Consider the following 19,606-nt stretch of genomic DNA (forward strand, 5'->3'; position numbering starts at 1 on the left):
CTGGAATTCCAAAAGGATTTAAGCAAAAATTCGTGAAAAGTTTCCAGAATGATAAATCAACCTACTCATTTCTCACTAACTAAAATCCAGGGAGCCAGTTATTTCTGGTCCTTTGAATAGTTGTATGGTCTTGTTTCCCCTTCCTACCTGTTGTCAACATAACTAAGGAAGAATGATCTAGATTTAAAGTGATGTGTAGAGGGGCACCAGGGTGGCTCAATGGGTTAAGCATCTGACTCTTGACCTCAGCTCAGGTTGTGATCTCAGGGTTGTGAGTTCAAGCCCTACGTTAGACACTGTGCTGGGCATGAAGCCTACTTAAAAAAAAATAATGTGTAGAAATAAGTGGCTACGGTATGCATATGGCTAAATGAGGCTGACTGACTTGGTTCCAGGAGATACTTCAGGTTAAGATGGACCTCTTTCTCATTCCAATGCTTCCTATAATGTGCTCTTACTGAAATTGAGACTACTAATGTATTTTCTTGGAATGCCATCATTTATGATTTAGAAAATCTTGTTGATACAGTGTGGGGAAGTGTGGTTGTACAGACCAGCAAACTCTGTCTTAATCCATGCAAGCTCCTCACCCTGTGACCAGTTTGACGTACCTGAGGATATTGCTGAAACTCTTCAATACCTTAACTCAAAGTTTAACTCTCACTTATTCACTCAATATTTGTGCATGTGTGTCTAGCATTGTGCAACATTCTCTTCTTGTACCAAGAAAATAACTTCAGGCTTTTTCTTATTTTCAAGCAGAAAGCTAGCTAGTTTTAGAAGTACCAAAAATGCAGCCTGGATAGCTGGAAGTCATGTTTGTTAATCCTATGTATTCAAGACTAAGGAAATTTAAACAAGCAAAACCCCTCAGATCCCATATGTGACAGAAAAATCAGAGAACCCTCAGAAATTAGTTGACACTCAAAAATCAGAGTGGCAATGAGTTGAAATAAAACACTATTTTCTATTTTGCACTCATCATATTTTTATTTGGACACAAATTTCTTGAAAAGTAGGGTATGCATCCACGTTTTTAAGAAGATGGTTTTCTATTTAGAAGATCTGGTCATCTGTCTTCTACTTAGAGATATGCAGTAGGATCACTCAAGTCACAGTTTTCAATATGTATATGGGATTGTATGCCAGGATGAACTTTCTGCAAGGGCAATACAGTTCCCAGTTTTTCTCCCTTCTTGATGGAACCTTTATATTTAATTGGCTTAATATGGAACATTTTTATACAAAAACCTAAAAGAAAAGAAATTAAATTGGTTTTTATCTGGGTTTTAGTAGCCTTGAATCAGAAATTCAAAAAATAACAGAAATGGAAGAAAAGACAAAAAAAAAAAAATGAGAGTTGATTGAACTCAATGAGGAAATTGAGGAAGATGACAAAATCATACCAGAAATGATTAAAATTACAAGATGCCCAAGGGAAAACAGATTCATATGAAAATTTAATAGACATTGAGGAATAACAGAAAAACGCTAGCTGAGAAAATTGAGACTATTAACATATTTTCTTGTTCTCACCCAGAACAATTTCAACTCTAAGACATATTCTCATAAAATGATGAGACTTTAAAGACAAACAAAAATGGACATAATTGGCACAAGAATGAAACTCTTACTAAATACCCAAAGAAAATAATTTTAAAGACAAAGACCAACCAAATAGATAGGTGGAGTTATTGTAATACTATCATCATAATGTAATATGACAATGTTGAGACCACATATATGAGTTATATCTATAAATGTTAACTGATCTGTTAAAAAAATGTTCCTACTAGCTTAAAAAGCAAAACCCAATTATATCCTATATACAGTAAAACACAACAGTCGAAAAAGGCAAAAAATAAAGGGCTGAATCAAGATTTGTCAAGCAAATGGAAACAATAAGGAAAGCAAGGGTTATGATTCTGTTATCAGAGAGTCAGATTCGGGCCAAAAAGCATTGAAACGAAACAAAGGAGGACAATTTGTAATGCTAAATCCAATGAAGATACAGCATTTACAACCATCTGCACACTAAACACAAACCATCTATATAAGGCAGAGACTACTGGAGAAACAGGGAGAAATAGAAACACACCAGATTTTAATACACATATCAGTGAAAACAGTTAAGTGGACAGAATTGTGCTGTCCAACATGGTAGCCACTAGCCACAAGTGGCCAGTCTGCCCTTGAAATGTAGCTCATCTGATTTAAATGCACTTTGAGTATAAGATGCATGCTGGATTTTGAAGACAGTACAACAAAAGTAAAATACTAGTAATTTTATGTTGCATTTTAAAGTAATATTATAGACACTGAATTAAATAAAATATATTATTAAAATTAATTTTACCTATTTTTTAACTTTCTTAATGTAACTAGAGAATTTTAAATTATCTATGTGACTTGTATTTCTGTTGGACATTGCTGATTTAGAAGATCTAAACAAAATCAATATAATGTGTCTTATATGCATGTTAAACAATATGTGCACAATTTCAACCCTGAAAGCCAATGTGACAACTACTAATATAACAGTACAGGAAGAACTAAATAAATGGAGAATATAACATGTTAATTAATTAGAAGACTCATTACTTTTAAGATATCAGTTCTCGATTTCATCTGTGTAGTCAATGCAAACCCAAAGTTCCAGCAGAATTTTTGGTGGAAATTGATAAACGGATTATTTTTTTAATATACTTTTTAAAGTTTATTTATTTTGAGAGAGAGAGAGAGTGTGTGTGTGTGTGTAAGTGGAGGAGGGTCATAGAGAGTGGGAGAGAGAGAATCCCAAGCAGGCTCCACGCTGTCAGCCTGATGAAGAGCTCAAACTCATCAACCATGTGATCATGAGGCACTCTTGATCATTGAGCTGAGATCAAGAGTCAGAAGCTTAACTGACTGAGCCACCTAGATGCCCCTGATAAACTGATTTTGTAATATATTTGGAAATGCACATGAGGAAGAATTGTCAAGGCAATCTGAAAGAATAAATATGAAAGATTTATGTTATATCAAGATGTGTTTTTGGTTTTTAATATTTATTTTTAGAGAGAGGGAGTGTAAGTGGGGTAGGGGCAGAGAGAGAGAGAGAGAAAGAAAATCCCAAGAAGGCTCCGCACTGTCAGTGCAGAGCCCCACGTGGGGTTCAATCTCATGAACCATGAGACCATGACCTGAGCCAAAATCAAGAGTTGGATGCTTAACCAACTGAGCCACCCAGGCGCTCCCAAGATGTATTTTAAAGCTACAGTAATTAAGACAGTTGGATATTTGTGTAAGATCGACACATTGACCAATGAAATACAATAGAAAAATCAGAAACAAACCCATGTTTATTCAGACCATGACTTACCACAAAAGACTATACTGCATTAGAGAAGGGGGAAAAAATAGTCTTTTCAGCTTAATGGTACTGAGTCAGAAACTAATGTGAGAAAAAAAGATCTTGATCCCTATCTTATTCATTACACAGAACCCAATTCCAAGTGGATTATAAATCTAAATATGAAAGATGAAGCAATAAAACTTACAGAAGAAAAAAATACTTTTATGACTTTATGATGAGCAAATGTGTCTTAAACAGGTAAAAACATGTTATCAATAAAGGAAAATACTACCAAATTGGACTAAAAGAAAAATAAGAATTTTTGTTTATTAAAAGACAGCAAAAATAAAGTGTAAAGGTAACCCATGAAGTGGGAGAAGATATTTACAATACATAGATCTGACAGACGACTCGTCTACAATATACAAAAAGCTCCTGTGTGCCAATAAGAAAAATGCAGAAAACACAGGGAGAAATACTTGAATAGGCACCTCACAAAAGATAATATCCATGCTATCAATAAATACAAAAAGGTGCTCCGTTGCATTAGCCATCAGGAAAATGCAAGTTAAAGCCAATAATGACATGTCAGGTAAAGGGTTAATATCCAAAATCTATAAAGAACTTCTCAAATTCAAAACCCAAAAACAATCCAGTGAAGAAATGGGTGGAGGACATGAATAGACACTTTTCCAAAGAAATTAGATGGCTAACAGACTTGTGAAAAATATGGTCAACATCACTCATCATCAAGGAAATAAAAAAACAAAACCACAATGAAATACTTCCTCATACCTGTCAGAATAGCTAAAATTAACAACTCAGGAAACAACATGTTGAAGAGGATGTGGAGAAAGGGGAACCCTTTTGCACTGTTGATGGGAATGCAAACTGGAGTAGCCACTCTGGAAAACAGAATGGAGGTTCCTCAAAAAATTAGAAGTAGGACTACCCTATGACCCAGCAGTTGTACTACCAGGTATTTATTTATCCAAAGGATACAAAAATGCAGATTCAAAGAGGCACACGCACCCCAATGTTCATAACAATACTATTAAGAACAGTTAAACTATTGAAAGAGTACAAATGTCTATTGACTGATGAATGGATAAAGAAGATGTGGTATATATACAATGGAATATTCAGTCATCAGAAACAATGAAATCTTGCCATTTGCAATAATATGGGTGGAACTAGAGTGTATTATGCTAAGCTAAATAAGTCCATCAGAGAAAGACAAATACCATATGATTTCACTTATATGTGGAATTTAAGAACTAAAACAGGTGAATATAGGGGAAGGGAAGGAAAAGTAAAGAAAAAAACAGGGAGGCAAACCATAAGAAGCTCTTAACTATAAAGAACAAACAGGGTTGATGGAAGGAGGTGGGTGGGGTTAGGCTAAATAGGTGATGGGTATTAAAGAGGGTACTTGTGATGAGCACTGAGTGTTTTATGTAAGTGATGAGTCACTGAATTCTACTCCTGAAACCAATACTACACTATATGTTAATTAACTTGGATCTAAATAAAAATAAAGCCAATGAGATGCCACTATATACTCATCACAATGGCTGAAATGGGGGGGGGGCACTTGGGTGGCTCAGTCAGTTAAGTGTTCAACTCTTGATCTTGACTCAGGTCATGATCTCATGACATGAGTTTGAGCCTCGTGTTGGGCTCTGCACTGACAGTGTGGAGCCTGCTTGGGATTCTTTCTCTCCCTCTCTCTGCCCCTTCCCTGCTTGCACTCTCTCTCTCTCACTCTCTCTCTCTCTCAAAATAAATACACTTAAAAAAAAAAGAATTGCTGAAGTGGAAAGTTGGAAGATAGCACCAAGTATTGTGTATGGAGCAATCGGAACTGTTACACACTCCTCGTTGGAGTGTAAATTGGAACTACTGCTTTGGAAAACGCAGTAGCTGTTAGAGCAGAAGGTACATATGTACCAAGTGATCCAGCTCTCCCACTCGTACAACATTCTGCCATCAGCGAGTGTGCTGATTCCAATGATGCATTCTGAAACTGGGGAAATTACCAGAGAGTGGATTTGTGGACACACTGGGACCACTGTCAGATGGACCCTAATGAAAATCTACGTTGATCACCTGACCCTAGAAGCCTCTATTCTGACTGATTGACCACATTGGCCTTTCGGGTGTCCAAGAATTAAGTCTCAGTTGTTGAGCAAGTGTCCAGTAGTCTCTGAGAAGCGCAATTCTTTCTTCTTCCCCAGTGTACAGCCATCCTGCTTAATGGTGGCAGTTGCCTTTGAGGACAGTTAGAAGTAAGGTTTATGGTATAAATTTTAGGCTGTGTGAACTAATCTTTGACAAAGCAGGAAAGAACATCCAATGGAAAAAAGACAGTCTCTTTAACAAATGGTGCTGGGAGAACTGGACAGCAACATGCAGAAGGTTGAAACTAGACCACTTTCTCACACCATTTACAAAAATAAACTCAAAATGGATAAAGGACCTGAATGTGAGACAGGAAACCATCAAAACCCTCGAGGAGAAAGCAGGAAAAGACCTCTCTGACCTCAGCCGTAGCAATCTCTTACTCGACACATCCCCAAAGGCAAGGGAATTAAAAGCAAAAATGAATTACTGGGACCTTATGAAGATAAAAAGCTTCTGCACAGCAAAGGAAACAACCAACAAAACTAAAAGGCAACCAACGGAATGGGAAAAGATATTTGCAAATGACATATCGGACAAAGGGCTAGTATCCAAAATCTATAAAGAGCTCACCAAACTCCACACCCGAGAAACAACCCAGTGAAGAAATGGGCAGAAAACATGAATAGACGCTTCTTTAAAGAAGACATCCGGATGGCCAACAGGCACATGAAAAGATGCTCAACGTCACTCCTCATCAGGGAAATACAAATCAAAACCACACTCAGATATCACCTCACGCCAGTCAGAGTCGCCAAAATGAACAAATCAGGAGACTATAGATGCTGGCGAGGATGTGGAGAAACGGGAACCCTCTTGCACTGTTGGTGGGAATGCAAATTGGTGCAGCCACTCTGGAAACCAGTGTGGAGGTTCCTCAGAAAATTAAAAATAGACCTACCCTATGACCCAGCAATAGCACTGCTAGGAATTTACCCAAGGGATACAGGAGTACTGATGCATAGGGGCACTTGTACCCCAATGTTTATCGCAGCACTCTCAACAATAGCCAAATTATGGAAAGAGCCTAAATGTCCATCAACTGATGAATGGATAAAGAAATTATGGTTTATATACACAATGGAGTACTATGTGGCAATGAGAAAGAATGAAATATGGCCCTTTGTAGCAACATGAATGGAACTGGAGAGTGTTATGCTAAGTGAAATAAGCCATACAGAGAAAGACAGATACCATATGTTTTCACTCTTATGTGGATCCTGAGAAACTTAACAGAAACCCATGGGGGAGGGGAAGAAAAAAAAAAGAGGTTAGAGTGGGAGAGAGCCAAAGCATAAGAGACTCTTAAAAACTGAGAACAAACTGAGGGTTGATGGGGGTTGGGAGGGAGGGGAAGGTGGGGATGGGTATTGAGGAGGGCACCGTTTGGGATGAGCACTGGGTATTGTATGGAAACCAATTGGACAATAAATTTCATATATTTAAAAATAAATAATTAAAATTTTAGGCTGTGTGACGGAGCCCTTCCTCAAAGGGGCTGAGCCTTGATTTCTTTCAAGGGGCCCTGGGCTTGTGAACTGGTGCAAGTCTGGGGGTGGGAGGCAGTTTTATGACCCAGTATGGTGATGATTGAAGTCACGATTTTGTTCATCAGACCTAGAGTGTTTCCATTTATACAAATCAAATCAGGCTTTAGTAGGCTGCCCGTTTGTTCAGTTCTTGGGTCACCATGATTAACTAGACAATGCCACAGATCTCTGTCCTTCAGATGAATCTGATGGCCTCTTCAGCTCTGTAGCCTGTTAGGTAACCATGCCAACCTTGGCCTTGCTTACTAAGTGGACTCCATCCAGTGGCAGCAGTTTCTCTTGTCATTTGGGTCCTATAGAGAATAACCACCATAGAGCCCTTGAGGATGTGAGCTCCCTCACAAAGTGTTTCTTATGGTGGTGAGGGGAGTGTCCTCAGGGCCCGTTTCTGACAGGAACGCACATTTGTGTTCATTAAAAGACACATGCAGGAAAGTTCATGGAATTTTCATAATTGCCTGAAACTCGATACTACCCAGATGTCCATTTAGAGAAGAATGATTACGTAGATGAAGATCTATGCATAGAATCAAGCCCTCTACATCAACGAGAATGAAGGAACTAGAACGACACACACAAATAGTAAGCCCAATACCTGGAGTACTGGGTGACCCAGCTTAACCTAGAACATAGAAGCCTTTGAAAATATTTTCCAGCCAACTTTTGCAGGAATGCCAACATCTTTGAATTGTAGGATTTTGATGAATGAAAGTATTTATTATAGTAGATACTGTTGAAAGTGATCTTGTTTGTAGACTATTAGGCAAAACCACATGGGCCACAAGAAGAAAGCCCTTCAGTCAGCTGTGGGGTTAGGTAGAGTGTGTGCATAAAGAAAATGATTTCAGAGGAAGAGGTGGAACATATTTGAAAATGCATCTAGCTGTTTGAGTTTGGTACCCTATGGCCTTTGTATTCTAGATGTTACTATTTTGAAGGACGTATGACACTTTGGCATATGGCATGTGCATTAAATAAATAAGCATCAAACATTTCCAGCATGTGCCCCAGGTATAGACAGCACCTCTCACCTCTTCCAGATATCCGAACTCCATTATTAATGGCATTTTTGTTCTTATAAGGTTTCTCCTGGCCTACAATCGTTCCGGTGAAAGGCGCATACACAGTCGATCCATCAGAGCACAAGACGTCCACACCCTGGTGAGGCCTATGATTTCTAAAATGTAAAATTTTTTTTTTGTGAGCTTTTGTTCCCTCTTTGCTGCATTAATATTAGCTAATAAAATGCACAGAGCAATTAAACTGCAAAAAAAAAAAAAAAATAAGAATGAGCAATTAAACTGCAAAAAAAAAAAAATAATAATAAGAATGAACAGACTGAGGAAACTGTCCTAGGAACTTTATTGCCCAGAAACGTGGTGTTAGCCCACTGTTCCCAGACTAGGATATCAAACCCTGAAACTGCCACACCATATTGGGAGGTCCCAGGTTTCCTCACTCTCTTTAGCACAATTTTAACCTCCCTTCCTGCAGATAGTAATAACCATATTGTAAAGATTAAAGTCTTTAGGATAGTATTTGGTATATGGAGAGCCTTTAAGAATTCATTAGCTATTATTGTTATATGGCATTTTGGGGAAATGAGACAATCTATGTAAGTAAATTTTTAAAACCTATTTATTCTTTTGATGTTTATTTATTTTGAGAGAGAGAGACAGCTCAGGGGAGGGGCAGAGAGAGAGGGAGAGAGAATCCCAAGCAGGCTCCATGCTGTCAGTACAGAGCCTGATCCAGGACTTGATCCCCTGAACCGTGAGATCATGACCTGAGATGAAATCAAGAGTCAGACAGTTACCTGACTGAGCCACCCAGGGGTCCATATGTAAGTAAATGTTTAAAAGATTTTTTTAGCGTCTATTTATTATTGAGAAACAGAGAGAGACAGAGCATGAGCATGGGAGGGGCAAAGAGAGAGGAAGACACAAATCCGAAGCAGGCTCCAGGCTCCGAGCTGTCAGCACAGAGCCCGACTTGGGGCTCAAACTCACAAACTGTGAGATCATGACCTGAGCTGAAGTCAGACACTTAACCGACTGAGCCACCCAGGTGCCCCCATATGTAAGTAAATTTTATAGATCTATGACTCTTCACCCCTTCAAGACCAGTTGTAAAAGAGTTATCTCTTTATGGAAACCTATCATAGAAGAATCATATGTTACCCTCATCTTATTTTTGTCTCAGTGACTAGAAGTTGTCACAAACAACATTTTTTGTATATGGTATTTTAATACAGTGAGTGATACCTCCTGAGTTTATTAAAGTGGGTCAAGAACAAGCACAAAATGATCCCAGATTGTGAGAATTCTTGAAGTTGTCTCTGAAAATCCTCACTGTTGTTTACATTCACTCTTTCCAGCCCCCTCTCCCTTCTAATAGGCTAGCACCTGAAAAATCCAATTTGTGAGGATTGTTAGAATTGTGTATAAAGCAACACTGAGTGGGATTCCAAGTGAAAAACCAGTAAATTATTGTAGAAGTCAAGTGCATACACACTTTCGGGTATGAACAAATTAAGTCTTAATTCTGGCAATTGAGCGGCCATTTTTCCATATTTCCCATCTCAACCCTGCTACTCCAGGTATTTGAGGTTGCTTTGTAAGTAGCATTTGTTTAAGTGAGAGTTCCACTATGATTAGGATGGAGATCGATGATGCAATTGGACACATGGCTATTTCATCAGAGAGTGGCACCCCTAAGGTGGTGCTGTGCATTATTGAAAATTCACAAATGTGTCCCTTATTGTTTAGAAGAAATGGCCTGTCGAGGGCCAGCCTCTGATGTTGAACCCCCACATCCTGGGTCAGTAACATCATGGTGTGATGGGAAGAGGAACCAAAAGCGTGAATCCTTATGCAGCTTTTCCCACCTCCAACTGTGGTGGACAGGTGCCTTAACCCTTCATACCTCAGTTCAAGTCCCTCTTGAATAAAATGTGATAGTAATGTTGATTTTCACCTTGGAAAAACCAGGTGGGTAACACTGAGAAGGAAAACAATGCATTTGCTCCCCTTTCTCTTTATTACATGCTTTATCCCCAATTCAGAGGCTATCCTTGAAACAGAGGTCTCGGAAGTTGCTCTAAAGATAGTAGTCCAGCTGGTTTCATCGATGTGTCCTGCTGTTAAAGGGAGATGACTGTGAGTGTTTGAGGCAAGGACACTAAGCAAAGAGGTTAAGAACCAAAAGAATTTATGGTTATTTGTGAAACCCCATACCTTTGAGCAGTATACTGGCCACAGCCATGCCTGTCACATGTCCTGATCTCATTGGAAGACTTGCCAGCACAGATACTAGCCCATGGTCCAGCCAGAGCTATAAAAGAGAAACATGACAAGCAGATTTCCTGACCTCACATATTTCCAGTCTCTTTTTACCTTGTCAGTCTCCCGGTAGCTTCAACGCTTCTGTTTTCACTACAGTTTTTCTCTAACTTCCTATATTTTATGGGCAGGTGTTCCTTTAATTCCCGATTCGGGTGTAAAGTTCGCTTTTTCCCTTACCATAAAATTCTGTCTTATGACATACACCATATTTGTAAATGTGTTTATTTATAAGCATTAATCTCCATCATTACGGTTTGTTTCAGATTATCAACTAATAAATGCCCTAAGTTATGATTTTCAAACTTTCTTTGCTTATTACTTGGGACCACTGTGTGTAGGTTAAGCAAAAATAATCAAACAGCATGGTGCCAAGAAATAATTCAAGAAATTCTAAAGTAACTTTGAGATGTTCCTTTATCGTTAGTCCTAAAAATCAAATCCAAGAAAATATTTGAATTGAAGAAGCAAACTCTGAACTAGCAAAACAGACTCTGAACTAAATAGATCTCTTTTCTGTCTGCAAACACGGAAGAGGGAGATTCTTAGAAATAAGAACATGTCGGACCAATTTAGCCTAGAGTAGAGGGAGAAGACAAGGGAAGGGAGTAGAAATATATGAAAAATTGTGAAGTAGTAAAACATGGAGGAAGGGCTGGCTCTCTCAGTGTATTTTGTGCACACTTGTTTTAGGTGCATCTTCTCTTTAGTATATGCTAAATTGAGATAAATGCTCAATTGAATTAAATTTCCCAGATTTCCAATGTTAACGTTCACAGAGAGATGCAGTTAGCCAACTCATCCTTTCACTTCAGAATAAACTAACAAAACAGAAGCAAAAGCAAGAACCAGCCAATTTGATTGTTGATTTTCGTCAAAGATATTTTACTATTCATTAATATATGTGCTGTGAGAGGAACAACAGAATATGGCTATTTAAGTTTATATGGCTGTTTAAGTATATTCTTTAATATATTTTTTAGAAGATGGGCTTCAAATGTCTTATACCTTTGAGCCAAACTTCAAGTCAACATCTTGATCGAGATACAATACCATCACTTTGGCAACTAGTATTTATCCTGGGGAATTGAGGCAGATATTAGGTGATTTATTAGCATATTCATTTTTCCTCTCCTGCTGTGATGGTTAAGGGAGCGAGAGTTCCCTTTGCCATAATCCACGCCAGTCGCTGCGTAAGGAATTCTCCAAATCAAATTCTTATACAAACTTCTTATTTTCTAATTATGTTCCAATTAAATCCTGGGCCAAGATTAATAGACTTTTCTTAAAGTCCTCTATTCCACTTTTTTGATTCCCTTGTTCAAGAAGGACAGCATTCAGGTGGAAGTCAGGAGAAGTCCCCCTTTCCCCTGTATTCTTCCTAGTCCATTTTCAGTAGTCAAACACACACATTTCTCTTGTGGTTGTGATATTCCTGACTTTTGAGTCTATTACTGAAATCTGTTTTTTAAAATTAGCCAAGATTCTAAAATTGTTTTTTGCACTTACCAGTCGAAATGAAGACAGCAAAAAGGAGGACTTCTGTGGAAAACATTTGGCTTTTGCTTTCCTTGTGATGTTTCTTTCTCTGATAATTGGAATTGCCCCCACACTCTTTGAAGAATAGCCAAGGTTGAATTATGTAGCCTTGGAATTCTGCATCATTCACGTCTTTCGTTTGCTGTGAGACACACACAAAAACAAGAATGAAGCAAGTCAAAGTCAAATATTCCCTGGGTAGCTATTTGGTTCACATGTAGGGCCTATGTAAAAGTGTTTGATCTGAAGAAGGAGTTAATTTTATTGGAAATGCTGACTAAACATTAACAGAAAGTGATAAGGTAGCTGACTGTCTTCTGGGCTGCAACTTCATGAATGGCTGCGTACATAGAAAAAATACAAAAATATGCACGGATTAATTTTAAGATAATAGGTACCTCTCAGGAAGGAGGGAAATAGAATTGTGGAGGGGTATGCAGAGTGCTTAAACTCTAAAATACTTAGTAAAAATGTGAGAAGGAAACATGTGAAAGTATTTGTTAATTATTAGAGGTAGATACATGGCTATTTGTTATATGAGTCTCTGTGCTTTTCTATATTTTTCAACAAATAGACACTATTTCTGTGTATTAACATCTCTTTCTTGTTATGCTTAATATTATATGAGGCCTTGGGATTTTCTACAGAAACATCCCCCTTTAAATAATTTGTCAGTAGCTGTGGGAGACTGAGATTGTGGCCCCAGTTCTTTTTACCCTTCCCTGAATCCACACCCTTCCCATGACTCTAAGGAGGCAGAAGGCCTTTCAAACGTTTGGTATGTGTTTCAGCTGTATGACATGCTGTGACCGATCAAAGGAGACACAAATGACAGTTCGTGAGTACAGCCTGAGCCCTACAGGGTGTCGTGTCTTTCGCCTTCTTGTGTTCTGCCTTGGCCGTGCAGAGAGCCTTCCCAGACTAACCTGCTGGCCCCAGGAAGAGAGTAAAAGTCCCGTGGAACAGAGTCACCGTAGCCAAGCCACCCTAACTGAAGCCAGCCTAGCACACCCCTTAATTTATAGTAGAAAATCATCAGCTCTCAGAATTATTGAATAGAGTAAACGCCATGGTGTTCAAAGAAATATTACAGGAGTTGAAGCAAATATAAGCTAGCTAACCCAACAGTTGTTTGAAAGGCTGGCTAATGCCCGTTTTGAAGTGGTAGGAGGCACTGTCACTGTTCTCTTGTGTGTCGTCCGTGACTGTAAGGAGTGTTGAGGTGGTTGCCGCGTGCTAGAGATCTTTTGATGAGAAACTCTGACCTATTCACAGCTTTGCATAAGACCTTTATCTTCTCTGAGCTCTACTTCCTCATAAGGAAATGTGTGTGGAAGTAAGGTGACTTGTTGGGCTACAGTTACTGAAGGGCATTTAACTTTTGCAAGACGAGCTCAACTATCAGCATTAAATTGACCTCTCATTTCTCCCCCATGCTTTGACTATTTTACTTTTCTTAGCACTTTCACCAAAGCCAGAGGGAACCTGGAGGAAGAGGAGAAATTCAAACTGGCTATAATTTAGCTTTGAGGGCAGTGGTGCTAAAGTCTACTTCTGGCATCGAGATTAACTAAAAGTTACTTGCCTCTTTCACCACATCATTCTCCCGTCTAGTTAGAAGAGTTTCAGGTAAAATTACATGGGAGCTCATGCAATTGCAAGACTCAGATTGTTTCTTCCTCTTGCCTCGGCTTCTCTGTACCTGTCTCCTGCTTCCTCTGAGATGGGTAGTTCAATTCCAGAGTGAGAGGGTTGGCTGTATTCCAGGAGCCAATGAACGAATTGCTTATGATAAAAACCACTGAATCGTATGCTTTTCTCTGATTAGCCAAAGAAAGCACTTGATTTTCTTCTCTCAGGGCTATTGTATCCTTTTGTTAATAGTTTCTTAATTGATTTTTAAGAAGTAGCTGTATTACAGAACACTAAGTCACAGAAGAGTTGAAGTTTTGGGTATGTCTGAGTGCTTCCATTTGGGAACAATTTACATGAAACCTTTTTGGTTTTCCTTAACTGTGGGAATAGTGGGCTAGAGGGTGAAGATATAATTTCTTTGGTAGCTTTGATCTTTGATTTGATCTGCAGTTTGGAGGCCTTTGTGAAAGGGAGGAGGCCAGCGTGCTTTGCAAAGGGTTGTTGGCCTGGGGACCTGACCAAACGCACTGGCTCCTTCCTTCTGTGTTTCACTAAAATGAACTTACCTAGAAATAGCATGCTGTGTTAAGCTACTGATTTATTAAACAAATGCCTTCAGAAATCTGAAATTAGTCCAGAACTGCTCTGCTAAAGTCTGTCCTAGTCACGATAAGAATGAAGAAGGCATTAAATACAAGTTGTGGCCAGTAGAGCCTTAGCCTCATGATGAGGCCTTGTGTGTCACTTTCCATCTCTGATTTAAGAATGCCGAATGAACATTTAAATCCATTCTACCTTCTCCCACCCCCTTCCCCTCACTCCTGCCACCCTCCACAAATCCTCTGTGTGGACAGACAACGGTAACAATTGCAAGTATGACACATTAGTCGCCACAGCTTTGGGAAGTGCAGTTAGCAAAGGGGAGCGGTTTGATTACAAAAAGCATTTTATTTTTATTTATGTATTTATTTTATTTCTTTTTCTTTTTAAATTTACTTTTAATGTTTATTTTTGAGAGAGAGAGAGTGCGCATATGAGTGTGGAAGAGGGGCAGAAAGAGACGGAGACACAGAATCTGAAGCAGGCTCCAAGCTCTGAAGTGTTAGCACAGAGCCCGACTTGGGGCTCAGACCCACAAACCATGTGATCATGACCTGAGCCAAAGTTGGACACTTAACCGACTGAGCCACCCAGGATCCCCCCCAAAATAATTTTAATATGGAGAATCATTCCTAAGTTTTCCAATGTATGGGGCAGTTGACTTATCCTAGAAAACAGGAACTTGAAGCATTTTCTAATAAGCCATTTACTTTTTCACTCATAGGATAATGGGGGGGGGGGAGGGGACAGATTGTGATTCCTAAAACCGGCATTAGATTTTATTTGCTTTTTTTTTTAATGTTTTATTTATTCTTGACAGAGAGGGCACAAGCGAGGGAAGGGCAGAGAGAGAGGGAGACACAGAATCTGAAGCTGGCTCCAGGCTCTGAGCTGTCAGCACAGAGCCCGACGCGGGGCTTGAACTCACAGACCACGAGATCATGACCTGAGCGGAAGTCGGACGCTCAACCGACTGAGCCCCCCCGGCGCCCTGGATTTTATTTGCTTTAAATTAAGTTGTAAACTACTGAAAAGGGAAAGCTCTTTTTATGAAATGTAGACATACAACACAACTTTGTGTCATGTCTAACACAGTATTTCAAGGTTAGAGGGATGTGGCCAGGAGGTTTGCTGACTAGAGGCTTCTGAGGGAACATTATCTGTGTCAGAGTGGCAACTGTGAAGTGCAGGTACCATTACTTTCCTGCCTACATCCAAGGTAGACATTACTTATCAAGCACGGTCATCTGTCAAACTCTACTCAGATGTGTCCTCATGATCTTGCTCCTCACAGAGTCTTTCCCAACTGGGAAAGCATCTTGATTAACATCTACTTCTCAGGGCGCCTGGGTGGCTCAGTCGGTTGTGCGTCCAACTTTGGCACAGGTCATAATTTCACAGTTTGTGAGTTCAAGCCCTCCTTGGGCTCCGTGGTGACAGCTCAGAGCCTGGAGCCTGCTTCAGATTCTGTGTCTCCCTCTCTCTCCACCCCTCCCCCGCTCACGTGCTCATGTGCGCGCGCTCTCTCAAAAATAAACATTAAAAAAATTACAAATAAAAATAAAATAAAATCTACTTGTCATTCTTGATTGAGGTAAATTTATCTTAATCCAGAGTCTGCTCTTATTTATTTTATTTTATTTTACTTTATTTATTTATTTATTTTTTATTTGTATTTGTATTTTTTTCAGTATCCCAGACTCAGACACAGGCAGGGTGAGTGACTCAAATTCATCAAGTTACTGGAAGATAAATGAACACAGAGGTAGATAGATAAGTACGTATGACTTTCATTGGAGGTGATTCCTCTCTACTGAGGGGTTGTACTCCCTTCTTGATGTTGGAGCCCTTGGAGAAGTGGTTTGATCAATTTGGAATGAGAACAATAAGAGATAAAGAATTTTAAGGGCTTTTCCAACCAACTATGTGGAATCTTTTAAATTTTTTCCTCTTGATTAAATGGACTAGAAAACATGTCCCTCTTGAGTGACACCAAATGCACCCATGAACCTCTGTCTCTTTGATTCCCTTTCTGGCACCCTAAGCCCATGTTTTTCAACTGGGAGTACCTGGATGTAGGCCAGGTAACACAAAAGCAGTGACACTTGATATCTGTTTTTTTAGGATTTGGGAGTGGGGCGAGAGGAAGAGGAATAACCATTATTTATTTACTATAGTAAGTGTGTGTTTTTTTTATATCTGCTGACATATTAAATCTTTTTTAAATTAATATTTATATATTATAAAATTTACCCTTTTAAATTTTGTAAAATTTATTTTAAATTAAATAAAACCCTTTTTTAGTCTGTTTACAAAATCACACAAATATTACCAGAACTTTTGTCACCCCCAAATGAAAAACCATACACGTTAGTAACCACTCCCCATTCCTACTATCCCCAGCTCCTGGCACCTGTTGATCTACTTTTCCTCTTTTTGAATTTGCCTATTCTGGACATTTCATATAAGTGAAATCCTTCAATATGTGTCCTTTCCTGTCTGGTTTCTTTCACTTAACATAATGTGTTCAGGGTTCATCCATGTTGTAATATGTATCAGAACTTTATTCCTTTTTATGATTGGATAATAGTCCAGTGCATGAACATACTCATTGTGTAGTTGATGGATATTTGGAAGGTCTCCACTTTTGGCTATTATGAATAATGCTGTTATAAACAATCAGCTACAAGCTTTTGTGTGGCCATATGTCTTCAGTTCCCTTGGGTCTATCCCTAGGAGTGGAATTGCTGTGTGTTTAACTTTTTGAGGAACTGTTAACCTATTATCCAAAGCAGGTGCATCAGTTTACATTTGCACCAACAATGCATGAAAGTTCCATCTTCTCCATGTCTTTACCAATGCTTGTTATTATCTCTTTTTGTTTTTTAATGTTTATTCTTGAGAGAGAGACAGAGTGCAAGTGGGGGAGGGCTGGAGAGAGAGGGAGACACAGAATCTGAAGCAGGCTCCAGGCTCTGAGCTGTCAGCACAGAGCCCGAGGGGCCCATGAGGTCATGACCTGACATGAAGTTGGTTGCTCAACTGACTGAGCCACCCAGGTGCCCCTTATTATCTCTCTTTTTAATTATAGCTATTCTAGGGGATACAAAGTGGTATCTAATTGTGGTTTGGATTTGAATTTCTCTCATAACCAGTGAGGTTGAACACCTTTACGTGTGCTTATTGCCCATTTGTATATCTTCCTTGGAGAAATGTCTTATTTAAATCTTTTGCCAAGTTTTCAATTGAGTCATTTAACCTTTTATTGTTGAGTTGTAAGAGTTATTTTTTATCTTCTAGGTACTAGTCTTTGTCAGATACATGATTTCCAAATATTTGGTTTCACCATATGTGTTGTCTTTTCACTTTCTTGATGGTGTTCTTTGAAGGTCAGAAGTTTTTAATTTTAATGAAGTTTACTGTATTTTTTTTCCTTTGGCTTCTGGTGTTGCAGGTGTCATATCTAAAAAATCATTTTCTGATCCAAGGTCATGAAGATTTATGCCTTTATTTTATTCTAAGAGTGTTAAATTTTACATTTAGGTCTTTGATTCATCTTGAGTTAATTTTTATATATGGTGTGAAGTAGGGGTTCCAAATTTATCTTTTTGTATGCAGCTATCTGGTTTTTCTAGCACCGTTTGTTAAAAAGACATATCATTTCCCTCCTCTAATTTTGTTTTATTTATTTTTATTTATTTTATTTTGTTTTATTAAAAAAGTTTTTTAACGTTTATTCATTTTTGATGGACAGACACAGAACGCAAGTGGGGGAGAGGCAGAGAAAGAGGGAGACACAGAATCTGAAGGAAGCCTCAGGGGCTCCGAACTGTCAGCACAGAGCCTGGTGCAAGGCTCGAATCCACGAACTGTGAGATCATGACCTGTGCTGAAATGGGACATTTAACTGACTGAGCCACCCAGGAACCCCTCATGTAATTTTATTTTCTGTACCCTTGTTGGAATTCTGTACTCTTGATTCTGTTTCATTGATCTATATGTCTGCCCCATGCCAATAATGCACAGACTTGACTATGCTTTCTAGTAAATTTTGAAATCAGGAAGTATGAGTCTTCCAACTTTTTATTTTCAAAAATTGTTTTGGTTATTCTGGATTCTTTGTATTTTCATATGAATTTTACAATCAGCTCATCAGTTTCTGGAAAAAGAATGACAGGTGGCTGAAATTTTGATAGAGATTGAGTTGAATCTGTAGATCTGTCTGGGAAGTATTGTCATCTTGATATTAACCCCCCAAGTTTTTTTGAAATTTTTTAAATGTTTATTTATTTTTAAGAGAGGGAGAGAGACGGAGCCTGAGTGGGGGAAGGGTAGAAAGAAGGAGACACAGAATCTGAAGCAGGCTCCAGGCTCTGAGCTGTCAGAGCAGAGCCCGATGTGAGGCTTGAACTCACAGACCATGAGATCATGACCTGAGCCGAAGTCAGACACTCAACCGACTGAGCCACCCAGGCTCCCCTCCCCAAGTTTTGAACATTTATTTAGGTCCTCTTTAATTTATTTCAGTGAGTTTTGTAGTTTTCAAGGTATACATCTTGCACTTCATTTGTTAAATGTATTACTAAGTATTTTATGGTTTTTGCTGCTCTTACAAATGGAATTTTTAAAATTTTTTTTAAATGTTTATTCATTTTTGAGAGACAGAGAGAGACAGAGTGCGAGTGGAGGAGGCACAGAGAGAGGGAGAGACACCGAATCTGAAGCAGGCTCCAGACTCTGAGCTGTCAGCACAGAGCTCTATGTGGAGCTCCAACTCACCAACCGTGAGATTATGGCCTGAGCCGAAGTCATATGCTCAACTGCCTGAGCCACCCAGGTGCCCCAAATGGAATTGTTTTCTTAATTGCATTCTCATATTGTTCCTTCCTAGTGCATGGAAATGCAACTGCTTTTTGTATATATATCTTCTGTTGTACAATTTTGCCAAATTAATTTATTAGCTCTAAGAGTTTTCATTTTTTTGATGGATTCCTTAGATTTTTTTTTATATACAAGCTTATATCATCTGCAAATAGGCCTTTCTATTCCCCTGTTCCTCATTACTACCTTCTTTTGTGTGCAGATATTTTCTAGTGTACCTTTTATTTCCATGTCATTTCTTTTAGCATATATTTTTCAGTTCTTAATGGTTACCCTGGTAATTAAAACTTAACTTTAACAGTCTAATTCAGATTAATACCAACTGAATTGCAATCATATACAAAAAGCTTCCCCCATATAGCTCCATTCTGTCACTCCTCTTCTTTGCTTTGTCATACAAATTATACCTGTATCTATTGTGTGCTCATCAACACCCAGATTTAGAATTATTGCTTTATTCACCTATGTAGTTACTTCACTGGTACTTTTTATTTATTTATTTTTGTATGGGTTCACGTTATTATTTAGTGTCCTGTCATTTCTGC

General features: G+C 38.7%; 1 protein-coding gene across 1 annotated transcript; it reads right to left on the minus strand.

Annotated features, from left to right (window-relative positions):
• Positions 1-968: 968 nt before the first annotated feature.
• Positions 969-12,170, minus strand: LECT2 (leukocyte cell derived chemotaxin 2). Its single transcript, XM_045489724.1, has 4 exons — positions 11,916-12,170; positions 10,302-10,398; positions 8,097-8,242; positions 969-1,251 (listed from the first exon to the last, which is right to left on the minus strand). The coding sequence occupies exons 1-4, from the start codon at positions 11,959-11,961 to the stop codon at positions 1,085-1,087; spliced, it is 456 nt and encodes a 151-aa protein (XP_045345680.1). The 5' UTR covers positions 11,962-12,170; the 3' UTR covers positions 969-1,084.
• Between the last annotated feature and the right edge of the window lie 7,436 nt (positions 12,171-19,606).

The sequence above is a fragment of the Leopardus geoffroyi genome, chromosome A1 (genome assembly GCF_018350155.1).
Source record: "Leopardus geoffroyi isolate Oge1 chromosome A1, O.geoffroyi_Oge1_pat1.0, whole genome shotgun sequence".
Classification (NCBI taxonomy): domain Eukaryota; kingdom Metazoa; phylum Chordata; class Mammalia; order Carnivora; family Felidae; genus Leopardus; species Leopardus geoffroyi.